The sequence below is a fragment of the Heterodontus francisci genome, chromosome 30 (assembly GCF_036365525.1).
Source record: "Heterodontus francisci isolate sHetFra1 chromosome 30, sHetFra1.hap1, whole genome shotgun sequence".
Classification (NCBI taxonomy): Eukaryota; Metazoa; Chordata; class Chondrichthyes; order Heterodontiformes; family Heterodontidae; genus Heterodontus; species Heterodontus francisci.
Window position 1 is genome coordinate 48873258 of NC_090400.1, and position 25994 is coordinate 48899251.

Here is a 25994-nt window from a genome sequence, read left to right on the forward strand (position 1 = left end):
GGGGACAATAAAGGGCTGCTGGTATACCAAGTATGAATCAGTGGTTTAAGGAGAGATGGGCAGAAAATTAACCAAAAACCTAAAAAGAATTAGACATGCAATATTAAACTGCAATACCGTCAAAGGTAGACTATGACTTTCTAGAGCAGCATACACCTGGCAGTAATTATGAGGCAGTAACCACAGACAGCTTCAGCTAACACCAAACCACAAGACAGACCAGGTTTAGTGGCCAACTGAATTGCAAACATACAATTCATGGACTCACCACTCGGCATAATGTTTTCAAATTTTATGCATGTTTATCTGGTCCGTCGTGTGCCAGCACTAATTGTGTGTGTACACGGTAACCAATGTTTACCATGTCTTTGATGCCTTTTCATAACTGTGCTTAGGGATCAATAACCTTAATGCACATTAATAAAAAAAAAATGATCTATAGTCCTCACGAATGAAAAAAAATGTGCCCAAACCACACATCCCCATTGTTTAGCTATATAGAATTTTCCCACATGAAAAATATCTCATGACAGTGAGAGGTAATTAAGTACAAGTCAAGAAAAGTAGTAGTTAAAATCCATTCTGAACTCAAACTACTCCAAAGACCACCTGCCCAGGGTACTCAATTACTCAAGATCTATTCCTAGTAAATATGACTTGTCACACACAGTCTAATTTAAATCACCAGTGAAAGTTAAAAAAGTTTCACGCGCTTTTATTAAAATTGCTTAATTCAAACAGGAAAGTCACTTCACATCCCATATCCTTCAGTATAAAAAACTCAGTTAACAGTAGACAGCATATCATCCAAAGTCAATACTGCACAATAAGATTAACATTGTTATGTACAATTAAAGAATTGCAAATCCCTAACTTTTATTCTTCAAAATAAAAAGCAGGATACTGTACTGAATTTAAAAATTGCAATGTGGAATTATATTTTCTCAAATACATGTTCCATTTTCCATTCAGAGCCAGCTATTCTCTTACCATGGGTATGACCAGTTAAACAAGGGATCCAAGCCCACTATTTGGGAACAGGCATACCTGGATGGAAAATTAGACACACATTACGTAATCCTCCTGTGGCTCGGCTCGGTTTGGTTTACATATTCGAAGTAGCAAATATTTTCAAAGGATTCTTTACCTTTATTGTGGCATCTTCAGAGGCTGATACCATGACACTGAAAACTGGATGGAAAATAACCCGTGTGACTGGACTTCTGTGCCCACTCAGCGAGTATCTTTCCGGAGGACGCGGGATCCATTCTTTTGGATCACGTTTTTGACCCAGAGGCCCGGCTGAAGTGAACTCCTCTTTTGCCTCGTTGAGTTTGGACTCTAATTCCATAACCTGTTAAGCAGAATGAAGTACAACTCTTCAGGATTTTATTTATAAAATTCAGGAGAAGTAAATCAAACCTTGAAACTTGGAAGCATACTGGAGCAAGAGGAAGCAGCAGTGACTGTGGGCTACGATCCTGAAAGAGCCAATTGCAGTTTGGTAAATCATTTCCACCAAGGGCATTTTGAGAACTTGTAGCAACATGGTACACTTCAGTACTGACCATAAATAAATACCTGATGGAATATGGGACCTATCACATGTAAAAAAATAACCTTTTGTAACTGAAATTAACCAAAATGAGTTTTTTTTTTAAGATCAAGTTGCTGTTTCGAGAGAATTTTCTTGCATTTTCAAGACATTTTTAAAGAGTTCGACAGAATTCTACTGAATACTAAAGCTTTCTAAATGCTTCTTGTGATTTCCTTTGGGGGAAGGTAAGAATCAAGGTTGCCTATCTTGTGATCAAAAGCAAAAGAGAGGAAGTTTAATAGAAATAATCATTTAACCTGCTAGATGCAGAAAAACTCCCTTGCAAGAGAAATGCAATTTAGGCACCAAATTAAGACGAAGGTTTAGTTCTGTAGCTGGATATTCCTACTTATTCCCAAGCTGCTCCATAATCTCGCAGAATGTAGAATTCAAGCAAACTAAGTTGTTCTCTTTCCACTGTTCATCCTCCCAAATAAAACTGACCAAACTTGGCCAAGCATTTTCTTTGTTTCTGGATTGTAAAGGTTGCACAACTATAAAGGCGATTGCAGTCAATAAAAACAACTGCAAGCAGATAGGAGTGCTTGAAACAATTTCTTGATTCATACATATAATCCAAGAGCTTTGATTTTAAAAAGGAATTCTAGGTCATAAACAAAGCTGAAATTCCTTGGCAAAAAAAAAAAGTATGCGGAAATGAAAATCTCATCAAGCAAACCCTGATTTTACTAGATACCCATTTCAGGAATGCTGAATTTTGATTTACCGTCTTCTGGAATGGTTTAGATTTTCTCAGAGGGCCTTGGGCTTTTTGAATCAGATTCCAGAGGTGGCAGTTCTTAAGGTTGTGTTAAATGCATTTTTGAAAAACTACTGAACTTTGGTCCTCCTGGGGTTTGCCTCATGGCCTGTGAGGGTCAGGAGAGGAACTTTGGAATCTTGTATAGTCATTGAGTTTTTTTTTGGCCTCTCATGAGTTGGGAAGAAGGATACACTCATGGAGTTGAAGCCAGCAGAACATGAGGCAAATGCACATGGACCTGCTGGTGCTTTCTTCTAAGTACCTAGCATATTACATTTGAAAGTCACCTTCTTCTGTAGTCTTATAACAGAGGTCCATTTTTTCTCCAGCAGTCCAGCATATTTTTTGTCTAATTCTTCATTCTAGAGAACACATTAAAAACAGTCAGACAAAATTATATTGCAGTTTCCAGTCAGATAACAAGAGCAATGAAGGATAACAAATCCAATTTGTCCTATAACCCTTAACTCATTTTTTCAAACAGTTAACAGATCCAGTTTCCTTGATCCAGAATCAACACCCTCCCTGGTAGTCAAAGAACAGTACAGCACAGGAACAGGCCATTCGGCCCTCCAAGCCTGCGCCGATCTTGATGCCTGCCTAAACGAACACCTTCTGCACTTCCGGGGCCCATATCCCTCTTTTCCCTTCCTATTCATGTAGTCTGTCCCCCCAAATCCATTCAGGTGAGGAAAGAATTTTAATCTTGCATCTTGCTCAAGGCTTGTGAATTCTGTAATTGTGGCAACTTTGGCGCTTAGTGTCTACTGTAATTGCTCACATAGCATGCACCACTTCACTACTTTTCAATGAAGATGTCTTTTTTTTTTAAAATCTGTTAATCACAATTTTTGCTTCTTGGAACAGCAAAATGTTTGATGATCTGATCTTTATATTTATGACATCAAAAACTGCAGCTAATCTTTGGATGCTTTTCACAGTTAAATTTGCACATTTCCTACTTTAAAGGTAACAAAGCTCAAGTTTGGCAGCGTGGCAATTAAAGTCTTTTACTGTTTACAGAATTCCAGTCATGCACATTGACAAAACAAATTTCTGTATTGTAGGCAACATATCAATTCTCTTTAGAAAGTAAAACACTTTGAAAGCAAAAGAAAGGCAAATGATTTGTTCAACAAAAAAAAAAGTTCTTTCCCCTGCTGACACATCAGACATCCAGACTGAACAGGCAGATCTGAAGTATACAAGACAAGGCAAAGGATAATAGTTTAATACAGCTGCAGAAGCTCAACACGTACAGAACACATCTGGATGGAAACCCTGCGGATATTTGTTAAATCCTCCGTACATGGTGTTTACATCAACATTGGTATTGGAGCCGCAGCAAAAGTTTGCACATTGACCATAAAGCCATATTAATATGTCCAAAAGAAACAACTTTGTGATTCAAAATGTAAATGTTCCTCAAGTACTAAGGTGAACTCAAAAGCTGCAAAAGTTCTGAGCACCTGTGAGTATGCACAACATATACTGGATGATTTTTTTCTTTGGCGTTCAGTGCAAGAGTCCTGTATGAGAGTTTTGAAAAGGTGGCATTATATAAAATGGCCTTTCTTTCCCTTGTACCTGTATGCAGAGTATCAGCAAAGGACATGGATAAGTACCCAGCCACCTAGTTGCAGAGATCATATGCAGCTTGGGACTCTAATTAGATAACCTTCAACAAATTTTATTCCAGATGGACAATGAATGATGGTTTGTGATCTAGATCGTAAGCTAAGGAAAATCCTCTGTGGATGCGATAAAAGGTTTCATGTAGCAAGCTAAAACATTCCCCAACTCCCTTGTAGTCTCCTTTGAGAATCTATTTAGGTGACTGGAGTTTGTATAGCTTTTTACACTGCTGTTTAGCAGACAGCAGATAGAGATTGACCCACAACAGCCTCAGACAATTTCATTTTTCACTTGCCTGGCTTTGGTCTGTGCTGTCACACTGCAAAGATCATCTGGGGAAACTCAGGTACAAATAGCAGTGTGTCTGCGATTCAGGTTCAAGTCTCTTGGGTGATGGCAAAGCATGCCAATTTTGCAGCAGCCAATCCACACTTGCATTTCTATAGCAGTTCTCATTGTTGCCTTATATTAAAGCAGGGAATAAAAATGGATGCTAACACAAGAGGAAAAGTGGTGAGTTCAAAGAGGGACTGCAGGTAGTTTTCAGCGGTTTTAAAGAAAGGCACAATAAGCTAGGCAGAGAAAAACAGCAGAGAGGATGAAAGCAGCTATCAATGGTGAAGCAGATGAATAGCAGATGCTTGGTATTTTCACAGTATATGAAATATGGAGATGCAAGACTTGAAGATCAAGGTCACGTGGGGTGAAGCCCTAGGCACAGATTTAAAGGCAAGAATGAAAATTTTGAGCTCAACTCACTGGGGCGCAGGACTTGGAATGGATGCAAATGGTAAAGTATGCAGGATTCTCTGTGTTTGACATGTTTTGAATTAGATGTGAACTGGTGGAAGTTTAATATCGGAGAAAATTGGAGAACTCAAGCCTCTTCGTTGACGGTATGAACCAAGGTTTGAGTAGCAGTGGGGGAAGGGTAGGGACAGGTGCAGAAAACAGACAGTAAAAAAAAGGCAACCTCAGTAAAGAAGTAGGTGTAGGGGAGGGCGCTGAGTACAACTGAGCAGTACATTAAGGTTCTACGAATCCTGGGGCAGCTTAAGTGGGGTCGGGGACAACCAAGCAGGCTGCTGGAAGCATAAATAATGGTTTAGTTTTGCCCCCAGAATTGCGACAGGACAGAAGGGGGCATAAAGTTAGTTATGGATTTTTTTTGTATTTATCGTCTCTTCATATTTTTAAGAATACAACAGGCCAGATTTGATGCACTATAATGGTAAAAGTACATGCAATCTCCAGATTAAAAATCAATGCCTTACTTTTGATATCTACAGCTATAGTTGTCCCAATAACATAATGTTACTAAAAGCAAACTGCTCATTTTTATGGTACTTGAAGTTATCTGCTACAATGGAATTGCCTCATCTATATGCATGCTAAGTTATGAAATTCTATCACGCCTCAACACTCAGCTGACGGGTAACAATTACTCACAATCACGTTTTTGTACCAGACCAAACTTGTGGACAGTAAACCAATTTGACTTACCATATCTAATTCTGCTTCCTTCTTAAAAACTGAATAAGCCTCTTCATATCCATTAGAGCGAAGATAGTCAGCTATAGCTCGATTTCTGAAAAATAAAGTCTAATTTTTAAAAAGCGTGAAAAACATTTTCTACTTGGAGGTTTACTCAAGTCGAAAGGAAAAAGTGAAATGTGAATAACTATGAAAGAATATTTCTTGGAACCCCAGAAACTGTTGAGGCCAAATGGAACAGGAATTGCAACAGAGCCACCTAATGGCTGGAAGCCTGCATCTACACAGCATGACACACAAAACATTTACACACACCTCTGCCTTATAAAATATTGACATAGAAGCATTATTAAAAAAATAGTGACACAGGAAACACGACGGATACCATCGATGGCCCTGCCAACCACTGTCGAGGAAAAAGGACAGGAAGCACTGGTATGGAAGGTGGCACTGTCCCACAGACGCAATGGAGGCCGGGATATTGGGAGAACGGAATAGAGTCCTTACAGAAGGGGGGCCAGAAGTGCAGGAGTCAACGGACTTATAGTAGAAACTGCTGACAGCCTACCTCCAAAAATGGAGAATGAGAAGTCAAGGAAGGGAAGGAAAGAGTTGGAGATGGGCCATATGAAAGTGACGGATGAGTGGTAATTGGAAGCCAAGTTAATTAAATTTTCCAACTCAGGTGAGAGCAGGAAAGGGCACTGATACAGTCATCAATGTGCTGGAAAAAGTGATGCGGGGGTGGTTTTTTTTTATTCATTCATGGGATATGGGTGTTGGTGGCTAGACCACCATATATTGCCCTTGAGAAGGTGGTGAGCTGCCTTGTGAGGTAGGTACACCCACAGTGCTGTTAGGAAGGGAGTTCCAGGATTTTGACCCAGCAACAGTGAAGGAACAGCAATATAGTTCCAAGTCAGGATGGTGTGACTTGGAGGAGAACTTCCAGGTGGTGGTGTTCCCATGCATATGCTGCCCTTGTCCTTCTAATTGGTAGAGGTCACGGGTTTGGAAGGTGTGGGGGGCTGGGGACATGAAGAAGACTGGAACAGAAGGCAGGTATAGCTAGGATTTTCCTCAACAGAGGATTCCCCTGAACTGTGTCCGTCCCATTTCTTGCTTCTGCTCTCACCCCTTCCCATCCCAGAACCATAATTGGGTTCCCCTTGACCTAAATTTCAACCCCACCAATCTCCACATCAATGTTCCCATTAAGCTGTACAGCCACTCAGCAATTTGGAAATTTGCCACGCAGGGGACAAAAAGGCCACGCACAGGTGGCATTCCCTTCTCTTTTCTCTTTTGGGCCTCCTTATCTCGAGAGACAATGGATACGCGCCTGGAGGTGGTCAGTGGTTTGTGAAGCAGCGCCTGGAGTGGCTATAAAGGCCAATTATGGAGTGACAGGCTCTTCCACAGGTGCTGCAGAGAAATTTGTTTGTCGGGGCTGTTGCACAGTTGGCTCTCCCCTTGCGCCTCTGTCTTTTTTCCTGCCCACTACTAAGTCTCTTCGACTCGCCACAATTTAGCCCTGTCTTTATGGCTGCCCGCCAGCTCTGGCGAATGCTGGCAACTGACTCCCACGACTTGTGATCAATGTCACACGATTTCATGTCGCGTTTGCAGACGTCTTTATAGCGGAGACATGGACGGCCGGTGGGTCTGATACCAGTGGCAAGCTGGCATTCCCTTAGGGCAATCTTAAAGGGACCGCACAGTGCAACAAGCTGGTCACGCACAGCAAAGGGTAATGAGGGAACATTGCTCCACATTCAATGGACCATCCTCCATTCCAGACACTTCCAGTGTAATATCATGACCAAACATATCTTCCCTCCCCTTTCAGCACTACAAAGCCATGACACCCCCTAGTCTACTCTTCAATCACCTACAACACCTTCCCGTGTAAGCACAGGAGTTGCAGTACCTGTCCTTTTATCTGCCCCCTTCCCACCATCCAAGGCTCCAAATATTCCTTCCAGGTGAAAGAGTGATTTACTTGTACTTTGAATTTAGTATACTTTAGTCACTGCTCATAATGCGGTCTCCTCTATACTGGAGAGACCGAACAGATTGGGTAATCGTTATGCGGAAAACCACTGTTCAGTCAGCAAATACGACCCTGAGCTTCTAATTGCCTGCCATTTTAATTCTCTGCCCCACTCCCACTCTGACCCCTCTTACTGGCCTCCTTCGCCATTCTAAACAAGTTCAACAGAAGTTCCAGGAACAGCATCTCATCTGTACAGCCTTCTGGATTCAACATTGAGTTGAACTGCTGCAAATCATAACCAGTTCCATTTTTTTTTTTGGACAATAGCTGTTGGTGCTATTGCTGTCTACACTTTCTCTAAACCCATGTTTGTTTCTTTACTTGTCCCATTACCATCTCTCTTTGCTTTGTACAATCATTCCTTTAATCATTTAATCTCTCCTGCCCTCCACCATAGCACAGATCTAGCCGCCTTCTTTCTGCTCTTTCTCTGCCTCTGTACTTCCTTAAAACCTGTTACATCTACAACTTTTTCCATTTCTAATGAAAAGGTCATCGACCTGAAATGTTAACTGTTTCTCTTTCCACAGATGCTGCCTGACTGAGTGTTTCCTGCATTTTCGGTTTTTATTTCAGATTTCCAGTATTCACAGTATTACGATTTTATGCATCAAGATTGGGTAAACAGGCCGCCAGGTCCCCATAAAACACTCAATACTTTCTGAAAATTTTCTTCACAGCATGAGAAATTTCCAATATTTAAAATTAGGTTGTAAACAATCTTTAAAAAAAAATTCAAATTACTTTTTCCACTGAATAGTATTTTGTATCTTTAAATGTGTTCGTTCAAGTTCTTTTTTTGAAGGCCTCAGAGTTCCCAACAGTTGCGTGTTTTCAATCACAATTGGGCATTCTAAGCATGTGGTTTTCAGAATTTTCTAGCTTGCAATCTGTGCAACAAGAGTTGGAAGGGGAGAAAGGCGTTTTCTCCTAATCCTTTGAGGATTAGATTTCTGTGCTGTTTCCAAAAGACTTTAAAAGAAATGAGATATAAATTCTCAAAGCTTTTATGAGGCAAGTGATTAATTTATATTACAACTAAGTTTTCTATTAGGAACTCCTCAAAGAAAAACAAAAATACATGGGAACAAATAGTCAAGATAGGAAGTGGAAGACCTGTTTGCGCTTTTTTTGTGTGTGTTGTTAGGAAAGGAAACAATTTCTAGAGACTTAAAAAAAAAAGTCAACCACTTTTGGTTGTATATATTCAATAAGCAAGTCTCAAAACAATGAGTTTGAACAATTAACATAAAACTTAGAAACTGCATAAATTAACTTTGTACTTTGAGGTAATTTCTTATTAATTTTTCATAGAACAGAATGGTTACAGCATAGGAGGCCGCCATTTGGCCCGTCGTATGTGCTGGCTCTCTGCAAGGGCAACTCACCTAGTCCCACTCCCCCGCCTTTTCTCCAGAGCCCTTGCAATCTTTTTCTCTTCAGATAATTATCCAATTCTCTTTTGAAGACCTCGATTGCATCTGCCTCCACCCAACTCTCAGGCAGTGCATTCCAGATCCTGCTTGCTGTGTAAAAGAGTTCTTCCTCATGTCGTCATTGCTTCTTTTGCCAATCTCCTTAAATTGGTGTCTTCTGGTTCTGGATCCTTCTGCCAATGGGAACAGTTTTGCCCCATCTACTTTGCCCAGACCCCTCATGATTTTGAACACCTCTATCAAATCTCCTCTTTTTTCCAAGAAGAGCCCCAGCTTCTCCAATCCATCCACACAACTGAAGTTCCTCATCCCTGGAACTATTCTTACGAATCTGCCTCCACCCTTTCTAATGCCTTCACATCCTTCCTAAAGTATGGTGCCCAGAACTGGACACAATACTCCAGTTGATGTTGAACCAGGGTTTTATACATAACTTCCTTGTTCTTGTACTCTATAATAAAGCCAATAATTTTGCCAACTCCCTTACAATCAGGAAACTGTGCATTCACAGCCCAAGATTTTTTGTTCATTAATTTTATCATGTAGCAAAGTTATGCTTAAATGCTTGATGGCAAGTACAAAGACAGGAACCTGATGACTATGGGGGAAAAAAGGTGCTGAGAAGTAGCGATATGCAAGAATATGTGGGAATTGGATCCTGATAATTTGCATGAGACAAAAGACTGCTTTGGCCCCAGTCAGAATGAACCACCAACCCCCCGCCCCCATACTACCAGATCCCAATTACCAATGCTCCAAAATCCTATCCCAAATCCAGTTGTATCTCAGGATTGCCCTCCTCAGAAATCCTCCTACCTCCCCCATATCATGTAGCAGACACTAGTACTCCTAGTCCCATAGCCACTACTCATGGATCTCAAGAATTCCCTTTTAAATCCCCATCAGACCCTAGCAATCTCCTCTCAGCAATCCCAAAATCTGCCCCAGTATTCCTTGAACCACCCACTTCATAGTTCTTGGTAAATTCACATGGTTAAAAGCTCCCAAATCCTGGGAGCCTATATCAAAGTACCGCTGGACCACAAGACACTCTCCCTTTAGGCACTGCCAGAACCACCTTGAATACTGACCTGTTAGTGCCCACGAAACTTCTGATTTAGCATCTATTCCTATATTTGCAGTTTAAGAACAAATCAGTGGCTGGGGGGGGGGGGGGGGGGGGGGTAGAAAGAGAGGGTGAAAAGGGAGGGATCAAAACCTTTTCAACTATTTCATTCAGGAGAAAGTGATCTAAAATTGACACCCCAATGAGAAACTGCATAGATGGAAGCTTTATGCTTGCCACTATGTTACCAGTTTGGGTGGCTGTGCAGTTGTGGCAGAATTCCATGCAGAGAGCGTACTACCTATGCAACTATACAACAGCCAATGTTATATCGTGCTAATTTGAGAATCCAGAAAATCCTTTTTCCCCATTTACAAATGGAATTTCCCTGTTATCCTGCTTCTGTAGGCACAAGTGTGTGAAATTAGATTCTAAACATGCAAACTTTAATAGTATATTGATTGTTGAAAAAAATTGTTCATACCAAAGCAGCGACCTCTGACATTCCATACTGAACAGAAATGGGATAAAATTTCAAAAGCAGCACAGATTATATTTATTAATGCACAAAATATATACCATCACCTTGTAGAAAATGAAACCAATTTCACAAGTCACCAACACTATTTATACAGGATCTGCAACCAGTTAGATTACATTATAGGTTCTTCCTCTGTGCCTTGGGCCAATTCTATTCCTGCTCTGGAAGGCAAACATTCCTTGCTAAGATAGTTTCACAGGGCCAGGCCACCTTCTGGTAACTCAACCAAATGACCACGTGCAAGAGTCTCAACTACAAAAGGAGTATCACAACACAGCCTAATTAAGTCTACCACAGGTGCACACATTTAAGTTTCAATGTGGGGTTGCTGGACAGTAATCAGGAGTAGAAACCCATGCCAATTTTATCTCCCCTAGCCTAAGGGAAATGAGCATGCTGGCTCCTACTAACATTCTGATGCTGATTACTCCTTAACACAACGTCCTAGTCTGCACAAGTTGATATTTTCCCCCACCTTTTTTAAGTGAACAACTGCTGCTCTTCTGACAGACATTTTGTAAGTGTTCCCAGATCCCACAACTGTAAATATTTATACTTGAAGTCTCTCAAGTTCTGAACAAATTAAGCCATTCAACTGTCCAGTCTGTATTTCCCAATTCTTCTCTCAAAGGCTTGCAGATTAAGGTTCTCCAGTAGTGCAGAGGATGCTGCTTTTTTTCCCTTTTTGCTTTCTAATGCAGAACACATTAGTAGTCAGTTAACAATTTCTAGGAATTTCACTGGACACTGCAGTTTTCCTCCAGCAATGGGTGTGGCATCATCCCACATCACCAAGGCAGTTAACGTGTAGAGTGCTTACAATTACAACACTGGCACCCAAAGCAAGTCAATGCTTAGTTTTACAAAATGGTGCAAAGGGTGTGGTCGCTTCCCATTAAATGCTATGTGCTCAGTATTTGAAACTCAAAAATTAAATCAGTAGATGGTAAATTAAAGTCAATTATCATCCGGTATTGTTACTCCTGCAGCCTGGATGCCCTATGAGTTGTCTGGTTTAAAATTGTAAGAAAGTAGATGCCTTAATTCTTTTTTTTAAAAACCTGACCATAACACCAGGTATTTTACACACAACGAATTGATTTTTTATAACACCAACACAAGGTTAACGACACAGCTCACTCTCCTTCCCTTAATACACAAATTATAAAATATGTACACAGATCTTTCAGTTAAACTTTGTGAATTAGCAATTTCTGCTCAACATTTGCAGCAGAAAGCTGCTTGACCTGTCAACAAGGAACAAATTTGTACCAGTATGCTTATTTTAAAAAACAACTGTGTTGTAATATTGCTGTTTCTATGCAAAGTTGAGATGTATTAAGTTTCCTCGATTGTGCAGTAGATAACACTACACTGAGCCATAAAAGTGTGTTTCTTGGTTAGTTGGTCACAGCTATAAGATGGTCGTTTTTGGAGGGGGGGGGGGGGGGGGGGGGGGGGAGAAAAGAGAGAGAAGGGGTCAAACCCAGCCAAGGCTCCCACTACTCATTAGTATCCAGTTACCCCACTCCTAGAAAGTGCTTCTGTGTAAATGTCAGGGAAGAATAGAATTAGGGCAAACTGGAATAGTTTCCCACGATCTATGCCTACTCTAGTTCATTTATGAGCTCATAAAAATGTACCCGCAGCAAATGTCAGCATCTTGAAGGTAAGGAAACAAAAAAAATTAAGCCACAACACTGCTGCACTTTAATGTGCTCTCAATATTTTTTAAAGAATCTTGATTTCAAAAGTGTAAATGCTACATTCAGCAGTTATTTTGAACTTTGTGCCTTATTTTTCATAGAATCATACAGCACAGAAGGAAGCGATTCGGCCCATTGTTCCAGTGCCAGCTCTTTAAAAGAGCTCTGATCAATCCCACTCCCCTGCTTTTTCCACATGGTCTGTCAAATTCTACCCTGGCCCTCCCCCACCCCCTCCTGTTGTATTTCTGGCACCATTCAATAGTAAGCAAGACAGATAAGTATTTGTTCCCACCTCAGTCAATTCTATTCAAAAGGCTGACCAGGAAGCATCATTCCAGATTTTTTTTGAGATTCTTTCTCCTCACCTCTGTTTTGTTAGGCATTGAAAACTTCATGTGAATATTGGTAATGAATCCTACTGCACTGTAATACTAAATGCTGATGATTCCCGGGGGGTGGGAAAACAGCGTGAGAATAGAAACAGACTATTTCTATGTACACTTACATATTAACAGCCCTACAGTGTTGATCCAAAGTCAGCATAGAGATTTCACTTGGTACAAACCCATGACCATTTCAGAAGGATGAAATTACATGGAGAAAAATATTGACCTAGAAAAAAAAAGCTGGAAAAGCAACACAGAACACCCGAATCTTTAAATTTACACGCTGATCTATCTGTAATCTGCATGAGACACAATTATCATGAGCCAAACTGACAAATTCCCAAATTAACTTCAACCACCAGGTATTATAAGATGATACGGCAGCCTTTTACTTACTCCACAGCCAAAGACTTGCAGGTTGATAGGTAAATTGGCCATTGTAAATTGCCCCTAGTGTAGGTAGGTGGTAGGAGAATTGAGGGAGGTGGTAGGGAATATGGGATTAATGTAGGATTAGTATAAATGGGTGGTTGATGGTTGGCACAGACTCGGTGGGCTGAAGGGCCTGTTTCAGTGCTGTATCTCTCTATGGTCTACGGTCAAATACAGTCGGAGTTTCACACATTAGTGATGCGGTGCAGGCAACAATCAAAATTTGCTTTACAACTCAAGCTAATCCTGAAAGGTTATTGCTGCAAATCAAGACCACTTTAAACCATTGAGCATGCTTCAAATTTCTAGCATGATGAGGCTTACAGCGATACATAAGGCCAACTACTTCACCTTAAAGCATATGCTCCCAGATCTCTGAACAATGACCATGGGATTTTTGCCATGTTATCAGAATTCACAAGATGCAGCAGCCCTGCAAGCTAGCTCAAAACAAATTAAACTTGTGAAGACTGGATACAAATGGAGTTTCATTCAGAAGCAGTGCCAGGAAATCACATCAGCATGAGACCTAAAAATTAAAGCTAGTCAAACACTACCAGCAAAGTTTCTTTCAACATTTGAGTGGACGTTTTCACTATGCTCTCCATGTTGCTTAAATTATTTGCCCTGGCGATACAAAAACTGAAACATTAGACTTGACCTCAGTGTGGGATTGAAAAATTGAATATTAGGTAATTTACCAAAAAGAAAATACTTTGAGATTCTGCCTCTTCTGGCATTATGGATCAAATTCAAACTATTTATTAGATTACACCGTAAAACTAGGGAAAAATCTGAACACAAGGCATCATCCAGATGCTCTCATGGTCTTCCCAATAGCCATCTAGAGCAGAACTGGCAGAGGCTTATGAGCAAGTTGTCCATGTACGAAGTTGACAATTAATCAGTGCAGATCTTAACAAGGGGATGAAAAAAATGACATTTTAAAAAGGATATATATCCCTTTAATATTTCAAATACCAACTTAGGGAAGAATTATAGCAAGTAGATGATAGCTTTAAGTAAAATGGAAAAATAGCATCAAAATTTAATTAGCCTAATTTTCAAAAGACTTAACATTTAAGGAACAAATTCTGCATTTTCTACAGAAGCCAAGACATTATTGCAAAATTAACAGTAAATGTAGTTCATGTTTTAAACCATGAGCAATATGGTGTTGGGCTATAAGATGCTTGGGCATTCATCAGCAATCCAAATAATTTTCAAACCTGTATTTGGATATGGTTTCAGGTTGCCAAATGTGTATTCCAAATATTTTACAAAATAAGTGACGTCAATACACACGAGTGAATGGGCTATGGAAAAATCTAACTCAATGGATAGAAGGATTTGCTAACAGAAAATAATTAGCTCAGTCACTGGATAGCACAGAGAAAGCTCATCATCTTGCAAAGGAGAAAACACTTTCGAGCTTACTCATCTAACATTGTAATTGCTAAAGCACACTGCCTTTCAGACTCGAGGATGCACAAAAGCTTACATCAGAGATAACAAATGTGTCAGCTGAACTGCAGAAGAATCTTCATTGGTTACTTAAAGCAGCAATTTACCATAATGCTTGTATAGAACCACATTAAGGCTAAACTCATCCATTCTACCATATCTAATTATAGATGGGTATCAGAGCAATGAATGCCAAGAGGAAACATTTGCAAGCTGCTGAGCATGCTTTGTGGGCTATGTTGTTGATGGTAGGGTGGGGGAGGTGCTGGGGAGAGTGGGAAGAGAACAAAAATGTTTGCATGATTTGTCTTAAGTTCCTGCTTAAAGTCTTTGGGCTGTTGAGGAAAGGAACCTTTACTCATGTAAAACATCACGTGTATAGTCTGCATCAAACTCAAATTAAAAATCAGAAAACCATGGAACAAGTACAATAAATGACAGTCTGACTGAACTGTGAAACAGTATCTGCCTCAAGTGAAAGCAACTGTCTCAGTAACCCTGACATAGCCAATCAGTTTACACACAAGACTTTTCCTTCCTTTCTTAAAATTACAATTACATCACCAAATGCTACATCAAGCGTTCTAACGAAAGGTCAATCTGTTTCTCTCTCCACAGATGCTGCTCAAATTGCTGAATATTTTCAGCATTTGCTGTTTTTATTTCACTAATTGCTGGTCTCTTTTGTCAAGCTTAAAATCCACAGTGATCTGTGAAACTAGTCTGCAGATGTATCGGATAAAGATCTTGAATCTTGCAGGAAACGTGCCTGAATTCCATTTAGAACTTTCCAATTTAACTGCTTGGAAATGTAAATACAATGGCAAAGGATGGTATTTCTATTTTGAAATTCACATTTACTTTGCCAGATGTAGTGGGAAGCCAAATATCAAAATGACAGAAGATTCTGACATCTGGGGGTTTGTGGGGGGAGGGATATGGGGGGTATGGTGATTGTGGTGAGGATGGCAAGATGAAAGCACCATCAAAAATCCCTAAACACTCATCTGGGATAAACTGTGTTCACAGCATTGAAAATGCAAAACTCAAACATTATCTATCACCATTTTTACTTTAGGTCAATTACATTGGTGCTATTTCTTAAAAACTCAAGTCGAAACAATGCCAAAAAAATTTGGTGTGTAACACTCCGTTGCCACACTGGCACAAGTACAGTATATTAGTTAATTGCACGATAAACATACTATCTGCAGGACATATCCCAAGTGCAACAGTTGGCACTTCTTTCCATTTTCTGAATTAAATGGAAGGGCAAAGATTTATATCTGAAAATTATGCAGTCAGGTAATTAACTGGTGCTCTTTATTCCAAAGTACACAAGCCATAAATTAAGTGGTACAAACCATACGGTACCAAAGAAAAGCTTCTCAATGCAAACTAACATTGAATCAATGTAATACAGGCCAGACAGTTCCCTGCAGATTTGAAAAATAAACTGGGTGCTCATCATCCCAGCCCATTGTGTAGTTAGCTCAAGATAACTGGAAACATATTCTCTTAGCCCTCCTCAATCTCAGTCAAGTCCAAATAACTGGTGCATGTTTAATTAATTGAGGACAAAAGCTATATTTTATTTTGAAAACAAACAAGTTGAGGCAAGCCCGTTACTGAAGTTTAGGTAGTATTTGGCACAATACAAATTCACTGCAAGACACACACATCTACAAAGATTGGACAGCTTATATTTTATGAATTTATTTGCATACCAGTATTTTGTGCTAGTTCCTCAGTATCCTGAGCCATGTTTTAGTAACTGTTTTCCTTTTAGACCATTCCTTTTCCTAAATCTGGTATCTACCACCCAGAGGGCCTCTGTCTTCTGCATAATGGCAGTCCATACTTACTCATAAATTTACTTTGGCCTTGAGAAAATACCTCATCTCCTGTTGAACTTTACCCCTCTCCTTATTAGTGATTACAGACATATCACTGTCTCACATTGCACTCCATCAGCATATGAAAACATCCAGTTAGAGATTTTAAAATCACAAGTTTAAAGTTAAAGCAAGACTATTTTATGAACATCTCCAAAAGGTAATTAACTGTTCTGAGAAAAAAATAATGGTGCATTGAACTAAGTTGTCCAAATAGAAGGAAAACTGGAGGTTTCTTGCTGAATTGTAATTTCAGCCTGTTACGAGCCCTCATTCCCTATGCACAAACACACATTCCATAGTATTTTAGCCTTTAGCCTGCCAGAATAAAAGTCTGCAATGGCTTTAATAAATGGCGGCCAACTACTTTCAGCAGACTCATAAAACAAGAGCAGCTATTGTCATCATACAGCGTGACTAAGAGGAAGTATGTTGTTCCTTGTGGCATTACATCATCTCCCAAAACAGCACAACTCCAAATCCTTGTTACCAACCAGCTCCAACCTTCAACTGTCTGCAAAACCACAGCAACGTCAGTAATTGCTTTTTAATTATGGCATTTCACATTCACAATCAAAGCTGTTCAACAGCCGTTACTCAGTGGCGGATAACAGAACTCCCACTGGGATGATGAAATTGGGAAACTACTGCTTTTCTTGTAGTACTGTAAGAGGAGGCGAATTTGAAAAAAAAAACCTTATATTTTTGAATAGTCACTGAACACAAGCGAAAAATATTTTCTTTATCCAATACTGTACATCAGCGCTTCTCACAACAGACAACACAGGTTTATTTCACAGAACTAGACAACCTTTTGTTCATTATGTTTGTTGAAAATACTAATGAACTGACTAGCTGTGAATACTTCAGGCACAGAACTAACATGAAATTCAGTTCAGAGTGCTTGATCTCATTTAAAAAAAAGTGATGCTCCAATGGTAAAAATGTTTGTTTTAAAGGATTACTATTCTTTGTGGACTTTTTCTTCCTCACCGAGTACTTCTGTCCATTAGCTGTTAGCATAACTATAAAGCAGAAATGTCTACTTTATATTCCCACTGATGCTTCCCATGAAATTTCATGAACAGAGGGAAATATAGTCCAATGTAAGGGAAGACAGTGCCAATAAAGGTTAGGCAAAATATGATCAAATAAATAGGAGATAACATTTCCCAAATCCAACCAAGGCAGGACCCTCGCAGGGCTGGCATACCAATTTTCAACTTCTCACACCAATCATTGTTTTGGCCTGAATCTTTCAACTGTTCTGAATAGTAAACTTTATTTTAGTGCAAATTCATGACCACTACAAATTGTTTGGAATGACCACCCCATTTTACCTGGCAGCCATACGCTCACGCAGAGGTGGCAGAACACTACACCATCCATTTTACCTCCCATATAATGTTACACCTCAGTACAATCAATCTCTGGCATTAAGATTTAACATACCGTCATGAAAGTGCTTCTGTTTTTGTTTAAAAAAATGAGGAATTCATTGTCAAACTGAAGAAATGTTGGACCATTTTTTTTCCCAAGACGGTCATCAACAGGACACAAAGAACTAAAAGCAAAATACTGCGGATGCTGGAAATCTGAAACAAAAACAAGAAATGCTGGATTCACTCAGCAGGTCTGGCAGCATCTGTGGAAAGAGAAGCAGAGTTAACGTTTCGGGTCAGTGACCCTTCTTCCGAAGAAGGGTCACTGACCCGAAACGTTAACTCTGCTTCTCTTTCCACAGATGCTGCCAGACCTGCTGAGTGAATCCAGCATTTCTTGTTTTTGTCACTGAAAGAACTAGTTTGGTAGTAACGTTTACTGGTTATCACATGACCCAAGTTAAAAGTAGAACAGAAACACTGGTAACTGGGGAAGATGTGCGCAGAGAAATGACAGTCACGCGCCCCTCAACAGGATAAGCCCGGGAGCAGCAGCACGCACCTGAGAGAGCAGCAAACTCACAAGCTTTTGGTTGTAGTGTCAGTGTTTACCTTCTGGAATTAGGTAAAGCTAGCACCTGCTGCTGAGGAAGTGTCACAGAGGAAGAGACCAGACTCTTATTGAATGTTTCAAAAGTCAAATCTGTAGGAGAAGAGAATTCCCAAGGAACGAGAGAAGATCACAACCCAGCTCAGCTTTCCAGCACCTTTCTAAAATTCCGTGAGGTCCAGTGTCTTCATCTCATTTCCAGTCTTTGAAGAAAAGCCTGATAAATTAATTCTCAACGCCGCCTGAAAAGAACTGTTCTGAAAGATCCCAGTGACCCATTTATGTGCACTCGGAGGCTAGACTGTATGCCAGTTTTGGAACACAACATATCTCATCTGCTGTTTTATTCAAGAACGAGCAAGTATACAGCCCAAGTTTTTTCTTTTGTCTGCAACAGAGCTCTTAACAAAAATCTCTTATTTTTCTGGTGTGTGCACGCGCGCGTGTGCATGTACACATTTGCGCACGAGAGTGAGTGTGTGAGGGACTAAGGTAAAATGGGAACTTTAAAATGTCAATCTGTGCGTTTATGCTTTACTTTATTACTGGTTAAAACTAGTTTTATAATAAACTGATATTTTTGTTGTTTATTAATGAAACCTGGTTAGTGTGTTTGATGATTGACCATATCAGTAAGTGGTAAAATTTAAATATATGTTGTGACCTGTGAAATTGAACTAGAATAAAATGTGCACTCCTCCCACCTGTCGTAACAATACATATCCAAAATGAGCACTCCACTCCACAATATTTTGCTCCTCCCCTAAAAAAAAAACTTAAGATACAGTAGTACATACTTTCAGTAAGCTTCTGATTTTCCCTCACACTGTTTGAATAATATCTAGACGACCATCCAAACCCATACATTTGGCAAGCCCGAGGGTAGCAGCAATAGTAGTCTTAACTTGAAGACCAAAGTTCAAATGCAGCCTATACCAATATTTGCACTTTGGCTTCTCCAGGCAGTTCTACAAATTTTGGGCTAGGGACTAAAAGAAAGGACTCAATAGTGCTGGATCCATTCCCCACTCAAACCTACTTTTAATACGAAGGGAGGCTGGAATGCCAGAATGAACAAAGTAAGCTCATTGCTGAAAAAGCAGATTAATAGAAGCCCGTCATAAAAAATATTTCAAGAAACATAAGTGATAATGGTATAGCATTGTTTGCACCATGAACTTGACAAATTGTTCATGAAAATGCAGACGACTGCACTGCGTTATCAATTATACTGTGCACTTAGAACAGAATTTTTACACTGACCAAATTGGTAAAGAAATCCATCATGAATCTTATTTTCTGAAGAAATAGAATTTTTTTTTTTTTTTTAAATACAGTAAAACATTCTAGTTTTAGAACAGTAAGAGAGGGACGTGGGCAATGGATTGAGACCAATTTTGTCTGCAGTTGCAAGTGAATTTTGTTAGTTGGGTTGCCATGTAACAACCACTGTATATATTAACTTGTAACTGAAGCTAAAAACTCAATTTCATTAGCACAACAGGCTGCCTTTTGGCCCATTGAGGTAAGACATTAGTTGGCTAAAGAATCTTGGCATGATTTAATATGGGGAAAGACTTCCAACAGACTGGGTAACAGGAAAAATTAGAGCATCTAGTAACAATTCAAGATACCTAGATTTTGCAGCCACAGTACCAAGGCATACTGCACAATTTTAGTACAGATTAACATTTAAATTCCTGTCCAACCTCAACCTCCCAATGCATTTTCTATACATCAATTGGTAAACTACGGATTCAACTGGCTAAAAAAAAACACCGGAACCTGTTTTCTAAATACCAATTTCTACAATGTGTGGACTGCCTCAAAATGGGGGGCATGTTTAAAAACTAAAAATTGAGAATGAAACCAGTTTTAAGTCTGCAACAACACATTTGATTAGAAAAAAAACAAGTATAGTAAAAATACTGAATAGGGAGTGGGAAGATCAATATGTTTAAAATATATTTCTAGTGTTACTTGCGTAGAGCTAATACTAGTTTTAAAAATTCTCGACAAAGTCTTATCAATCACTAAATTTTAGTGTTTGTTACAGCATCATGGTGAATGAACTAAAAACTTAAATATCTAGCCCACGGAAGCTCAAATTTCTTGGAGCCGCTGGCAGTTTAAGAGATAAACATATTGGGGAGAATTGAAATATTATAAATTGGAAGGAGTAGCAATGGGCTACACTTTACATTCATGTTTCAAAATTCCAAACCATAGGCAGCCTTAGCTAGAGGGGCAGAAGAGGCAATGAGATTTTTTTTTTGCTGGGACTTGGTCTCAAATCAATTAAGAGCCTCTGCTCGTTCTGTGCCATAAGAAAGGAAGGATAAAGCAAAGACAGGAGTCAATGCATTATATATTAAAAGTTTTAAATTTTTATTTGACAGTTACCTCAGACAAAATGCATAGTTAGAATTAGGAACAGCCAATATCCTACCTTATGCTGATGAAATATAAGGTATTCAGGTGTGCAACTCAATTTTTAAAAGTATTGTTCTGACTCGTTATCAATTTATCAGAGTTGGTATTTTTTGTTTGATCGAATTCCTTAAATGTATGGATTAAAAATGAACATCCTTAAGTACTATAACACCATCTGTCAGGTATGCATAATACACCAGTAAAGGCAAAGGGAATGAAGATGAACAAGGGAGGTATTTTCTTGACAAAGTAGATTCTGATACCTCCTTTATGTTATAGAACTGTGATAAATAGGAATGACTCAAGATGTAGGAATAACATTAAAAAGATAAAGATAATATGCCAAATTGTTGTGTATTAAAATCTCAGTTTTAGCTGAATTTAAATAAAATGCAATTATGCCTGTAATTGTATAATGCTGAGAATAAAATAGAAAAAACGTTTAAAATGATTTTCAGCATATATATTTTATGAATATCCCTTTTGCCATTGGACTGATATATCCAGCAATTTTTCATAAAAACCACATCACGTGGTCCAGCCTTCATTTCTTGAAAATGGATAACAGTATGAGTCAATAAGCACAGCTACAACAGTAAAGTACAATGACAAGTTAACACAAAGCTAGATGATCAATGCTTGCAAATACAAATCTCTGCTGCATTTGTGTACCAAAATAAGCAATATAATTGGATGCTTAAATTCATGTGTCCAAGAACAATTCAACACAAAATTGAGACAACTGTTCACTAATATGTCTCTGAAGACTTGTGCCAGCTTTATAGCTTCATTCAACTTGAGTGAATGTAGCTGGATAAATAGCACCTGTTTTTTTTTAATAACTTGAGCCTTGTGGCTACTAAAATTGCAAGCTACCAATTTCACAGCAGTTAACTCTTTGCAGGCATTTCAAAAAAATCTCGAAGTGGTTGGCCACCATTAATTAGGAAAAAGAACTTGTAAATTACACTCTAGATGACATGTATCCAGAATCCTCCACCTGATGATTTTCCAATCTGAGCTGGATGGGCAGCTACCACAGACACCTTATTGACTGGTGCTAAAGAAATATGGCCTACAAGTTGGTTGCAGATCATCTCTCTGTTATATGATACTCAGTGTCCCAGGAGACACAAGAGTTGAATCAAGAGACCAAATGAGCAACTTATCCAACAAAAAAGTCTTTGTGCACAATATGATGTTACTTAAGATACAGATCATACTAGCTTGGTGGTTGCTTTACAAACCCAAGATATTGCCATAGCTTGGGTGCACAAAAAAAATGAAGGTCAGTAAAGAAGTCACTGTACTGATCACAATCCAATCTATAAATCTGACATTTAAATGAAAAACTCAAATAGCAATTTACTAAAATCCCATCAGATTAGAATATCTTCGGGTTTGGCATTTCACAACAGGAAGGTGCATCATAAACCTTTTAGAATTCTTCTAAGCATTTTTAGGGTCATTTTTACCTGAGTATTTGGACGGAGTTAAACTGCCAACCATATTTCAAAGTGCTAAATAAATTATGAGGGATTAATTTTTCAGAGGTAAAGTGGGATTGCACAGCTGCCAATGGTAGGGTGAAGGGAGTAGGGGAGTCACACGAATCCAGAGTTGGAGGAATTCAGAGTTCTTGGAGGAGTAGAGGGGGACGAGGCCATGGAGGGATTTGAACTCGAGGGTTGAGAATTTCAAATTGTGGCATTAATAGACAGTGATTCAACGCAGGTCAGCAAGCACAGGGGTGATGGGCAAGTGGGACTTGATGTAGGTTATAATATGGCAGCAGAGTTTTGGACACAGACCTGAAACATTAACTGTTTCTCTCTCCACAGATGCTGCCTGACTTGCTCAGTATTTCCAGCATTTTCTGTTTTTGTTCCAGATTTTCAACATCTGCAGTATTACGCTTTTGCGTTTTGGATGAGCTAGTTTACAGAGGGTGGGAGAGGGGAGATCATCCAGAAAGCACTGGAATAGCCGAATCTAGAGGTAACAGAAGCATGGATGGGGGTCCCTGCAGCAGATAAAACAAGACGGGGTGGGGACAGGTAATACTCAGAGGTGGATGCAAGTGGTCTTTGTGATGGAGTGATGTGGCTCAGAAACACAGCACAGGGTCAAATAGTGGGCTTCCAATGAAGACATTTCTTGCACAATGCTTTGACATATGAAAATTCTGACAGATATTAGATAGATAAGTCAAGTTCTGGAATATATATAAAATCCAAATGTACTATGTAATAATATTTCAACTCTTAAAACAGTGTCAAGTAGAAGTATAAAAAGACACTTAATTCTGGTTACTTCATGAGATTGAATGAAACCCATTCAACAGACCCGACAGTGGTTAATTTAGACAAGTTGAACCAGTGGTGCTTGAAGACCCATCCCATGGATGGATTGCATGCTGGCATCAATTTGGATCTAATGAGGAGTTTCAAGCTAGTGCCAATTTAGGCCTATATCAAAATAAAATAGTAGTAATTAATATCCTTATCAATTGCCTCATATTTTTGATTACAATTATTTGCGCAGAGATATGCTTTTTCAATAAAAAGTGCTAGCCATAGAGCAATCCCTGCTGAGAGCAGCAGAAGCAAATAGGTACAAATACTAAACCTCAATCATGCAAGGAGATGTCGAACACAGCAGCAAGCTCTTGCTGTAAAACATTTCAAATCTCTGGTTTTGACCACCCTACACCCACTTTTCTATCAACGTCCATATACAAATTACCCCAATTCTGTCACGCATTAGTTGACACTTCTACAAAAACTCACTCAGTTGCCTGCTTAGAATTCCACAGTACCTTTTTGTAATTTCAGCTATAAAAGCAAATCTCAGCAAAATTTCAATTACGGTCACTATAAAAAATTTCTAAACTATTTCATTCAGACTTATGCATTCTGCTTTTTTTTTTTAGTTTCTGAAAGATTTCTTCTACCAGACACTGAAAATAAATATACAGTATACTAGGTTTTGAATTTGATGCAGCAAGATATGCCCAATAGTACTCTCAATAGCTGCGAGTTTGCATAGTGCTACACAAATAATTAAAGGTTTAAGGTTTGATCTCCAGGGTCGTGTTATATTAGCTGATTTCGACTAGGTTGGAGGTAGAGGCGCTATAAGTGGCTTCCACACCCTGGGTTGGGATGGGAATTCAAGAGAAAGGCAAGTTTCCTGACCCTCCCTTCCCTGTTGACCACCCCTGACCACCAGCCACACTACTATATATATATAAAAACTGCATGTATGATCAAATGAGAGTAACAGGCTTGACTCAGTTGAATGGACAGTTGACACATATGGTCAAGACTCAGATAGAAATGCCTATTAAGCAGGGTACAAGACACCTAGTCTCCCTGTGGAACTATGCAGAGCAAAAATTAACACTTTGAGAAGGAAGATTAAGAAGTTTTATAAAATAAATTTCCAACTAAAGAACCAATGCCTGCTGATCATTCTCAACTACTGACAGCAGCCACTATAGTTTATATTGAAATATACTAAAGGTATAATTAGAATGTTACCTTTCAGTTTATCAAACAGGAGGAAAAAAAATACATTTGCACCAAAGTATTCAATAAACAAGACAGTTACAATTCACCTCTGTTATATTTTAGCTTTCATGGCCTGCTTTTACTACCAACTACTTTAGCCTAAAACACAAACTGAAACAATAGAATGCACAAAGTGACAAGATATTCAGAAATTTGGTCAAAGACAAAGAAAGGTGAGTGACTACAATACCTCCCAATATCCAAGTTCAGCAATATACCAACAGACAGAGCAACTATCGTTATTTGATTAGCATTTCAAATAACTAAATTAAGTTAAATGGCAGGGCTAGTTTAAAACCATGAACTATTCACCATAGCTCCACACTGTCACTGGTGAAGCCATAAGCTAGCTTAACTCATAACACTAATTTCAGGGGAGGGGAGGAATGTAGAGAAAATGGGAAACAATAGAAATAAATATCACTGTCAAAAAAGATTAATGCAGCGCCCCAGATCGGCAGTTTTTATTTCCTTTTTGAGAAATGTAATGCTATTGGTAACCAATACATTTTCAAAACGAGATTTGTTGTTCTTCCTGATTCTCAAGAACTTAAATTTAATGACAGCCAACTTACAACTCACATTTGCTATTCCTTAAATTGTAAAATTTATGATGCTGACTTTCTTTGATATGTTTTGAAGGTTAGTTGCTTTACCAGGCTTCTGTTGGAAGGTGCAAAAATCACCTCCTCCAGAACACAATCTCAACGAATAGATATTAAGCTTTTAAAAGTTATCCAGACTACAACCACTACTGTGCATTTATATTGCACCCTGAATGTAGAAAGATGCCCCTAGATACTTTATAGAAGGAAAAAGACAAAGTTAGGAGAAGTGACCAAAGACCATTCAATAGATAGTTTATGCCAAGGCATTTAAAGGTGGGAACAGAATAAGTGATGGGCAGGAATTTCAGAAAGCAGGGCCAAGACAGCTGAAAGTTTTGTTACCAATGGTGAAACGCAATGATGGAGCAGCACAAGTAGTCAGAATTGGAGGAGTGAAGGTCTTGGGGTAGGACACAGGGGCAGGAAAATTGTAAAGGCACTTATAAATGAGAATTAGTATTTTGATTTTGGAAATTTTCCCAGTTCTGAAGATAGGTCATCAACCTGAAATGTTGTGTTTTTCTCTTCACAAATGATACCAGATCTGTTCAGTTTTCCAGTGTTTTTTATTTTTATTTCAGTTTTCCGGCACCTGGGAAAGGACGTGCATGGTGGAATTTTTGAGTCAGGTGGAGTTGGAGGGGCTCACCATCTGATCGGGCGCAGCTAAGTGAGCAGATAGGGAGGGAGTCTGAATGAATGGCAGGAAATAAAGATTATGCTGGGGGATAAAATAATACCTTGGCTTCCCCAACGTTCAACTAGAAGAAAATGACATCAGACAAGCAGTCTGACAGCAAGGAACATGGCATTGAGTGAACTGGTGGAGAAGCAGAACTGGGCAGCATCACCTGAAATAGGAGAACTGTCATGCCTATAATTAGGCTACTCAGGTTTAATATGCAAATGAGGAAA

The 25994-nt window shown here is 39.1% G+C and overlaps 1 protein-coding gene across 1 annotated transcript in view; it reads right to left on the minus strand.

Moving 5' to 3' along the window:
• The window catches only part of LOC137346753 (lissencephaly-1 homolog), a 119882-nt gene that overhangs the window by 49421 nt on the left and 44467 nt on the right, over positions 1 to 25994 (minus strand). Inside the window, exons 3-5 of the mRNA XM_068010534.1 lie at positions 5499 to 5583; positions 2648 to 2722; positions 1148 to 1354 (exon numbers count right to left, since the gene is read on the minus strand). Coding sequence (XP_067866635.1) covers positions 1148 to 1354; positions 2648 to 2722; positions 5499 to 5583 — 367 coding nt within the window. The remainder of the gene's footprint in view (positions 1 to 1147; positions 1355 to 2647; positions 2723 to 5498; positions 5584 to 25994) is intronic.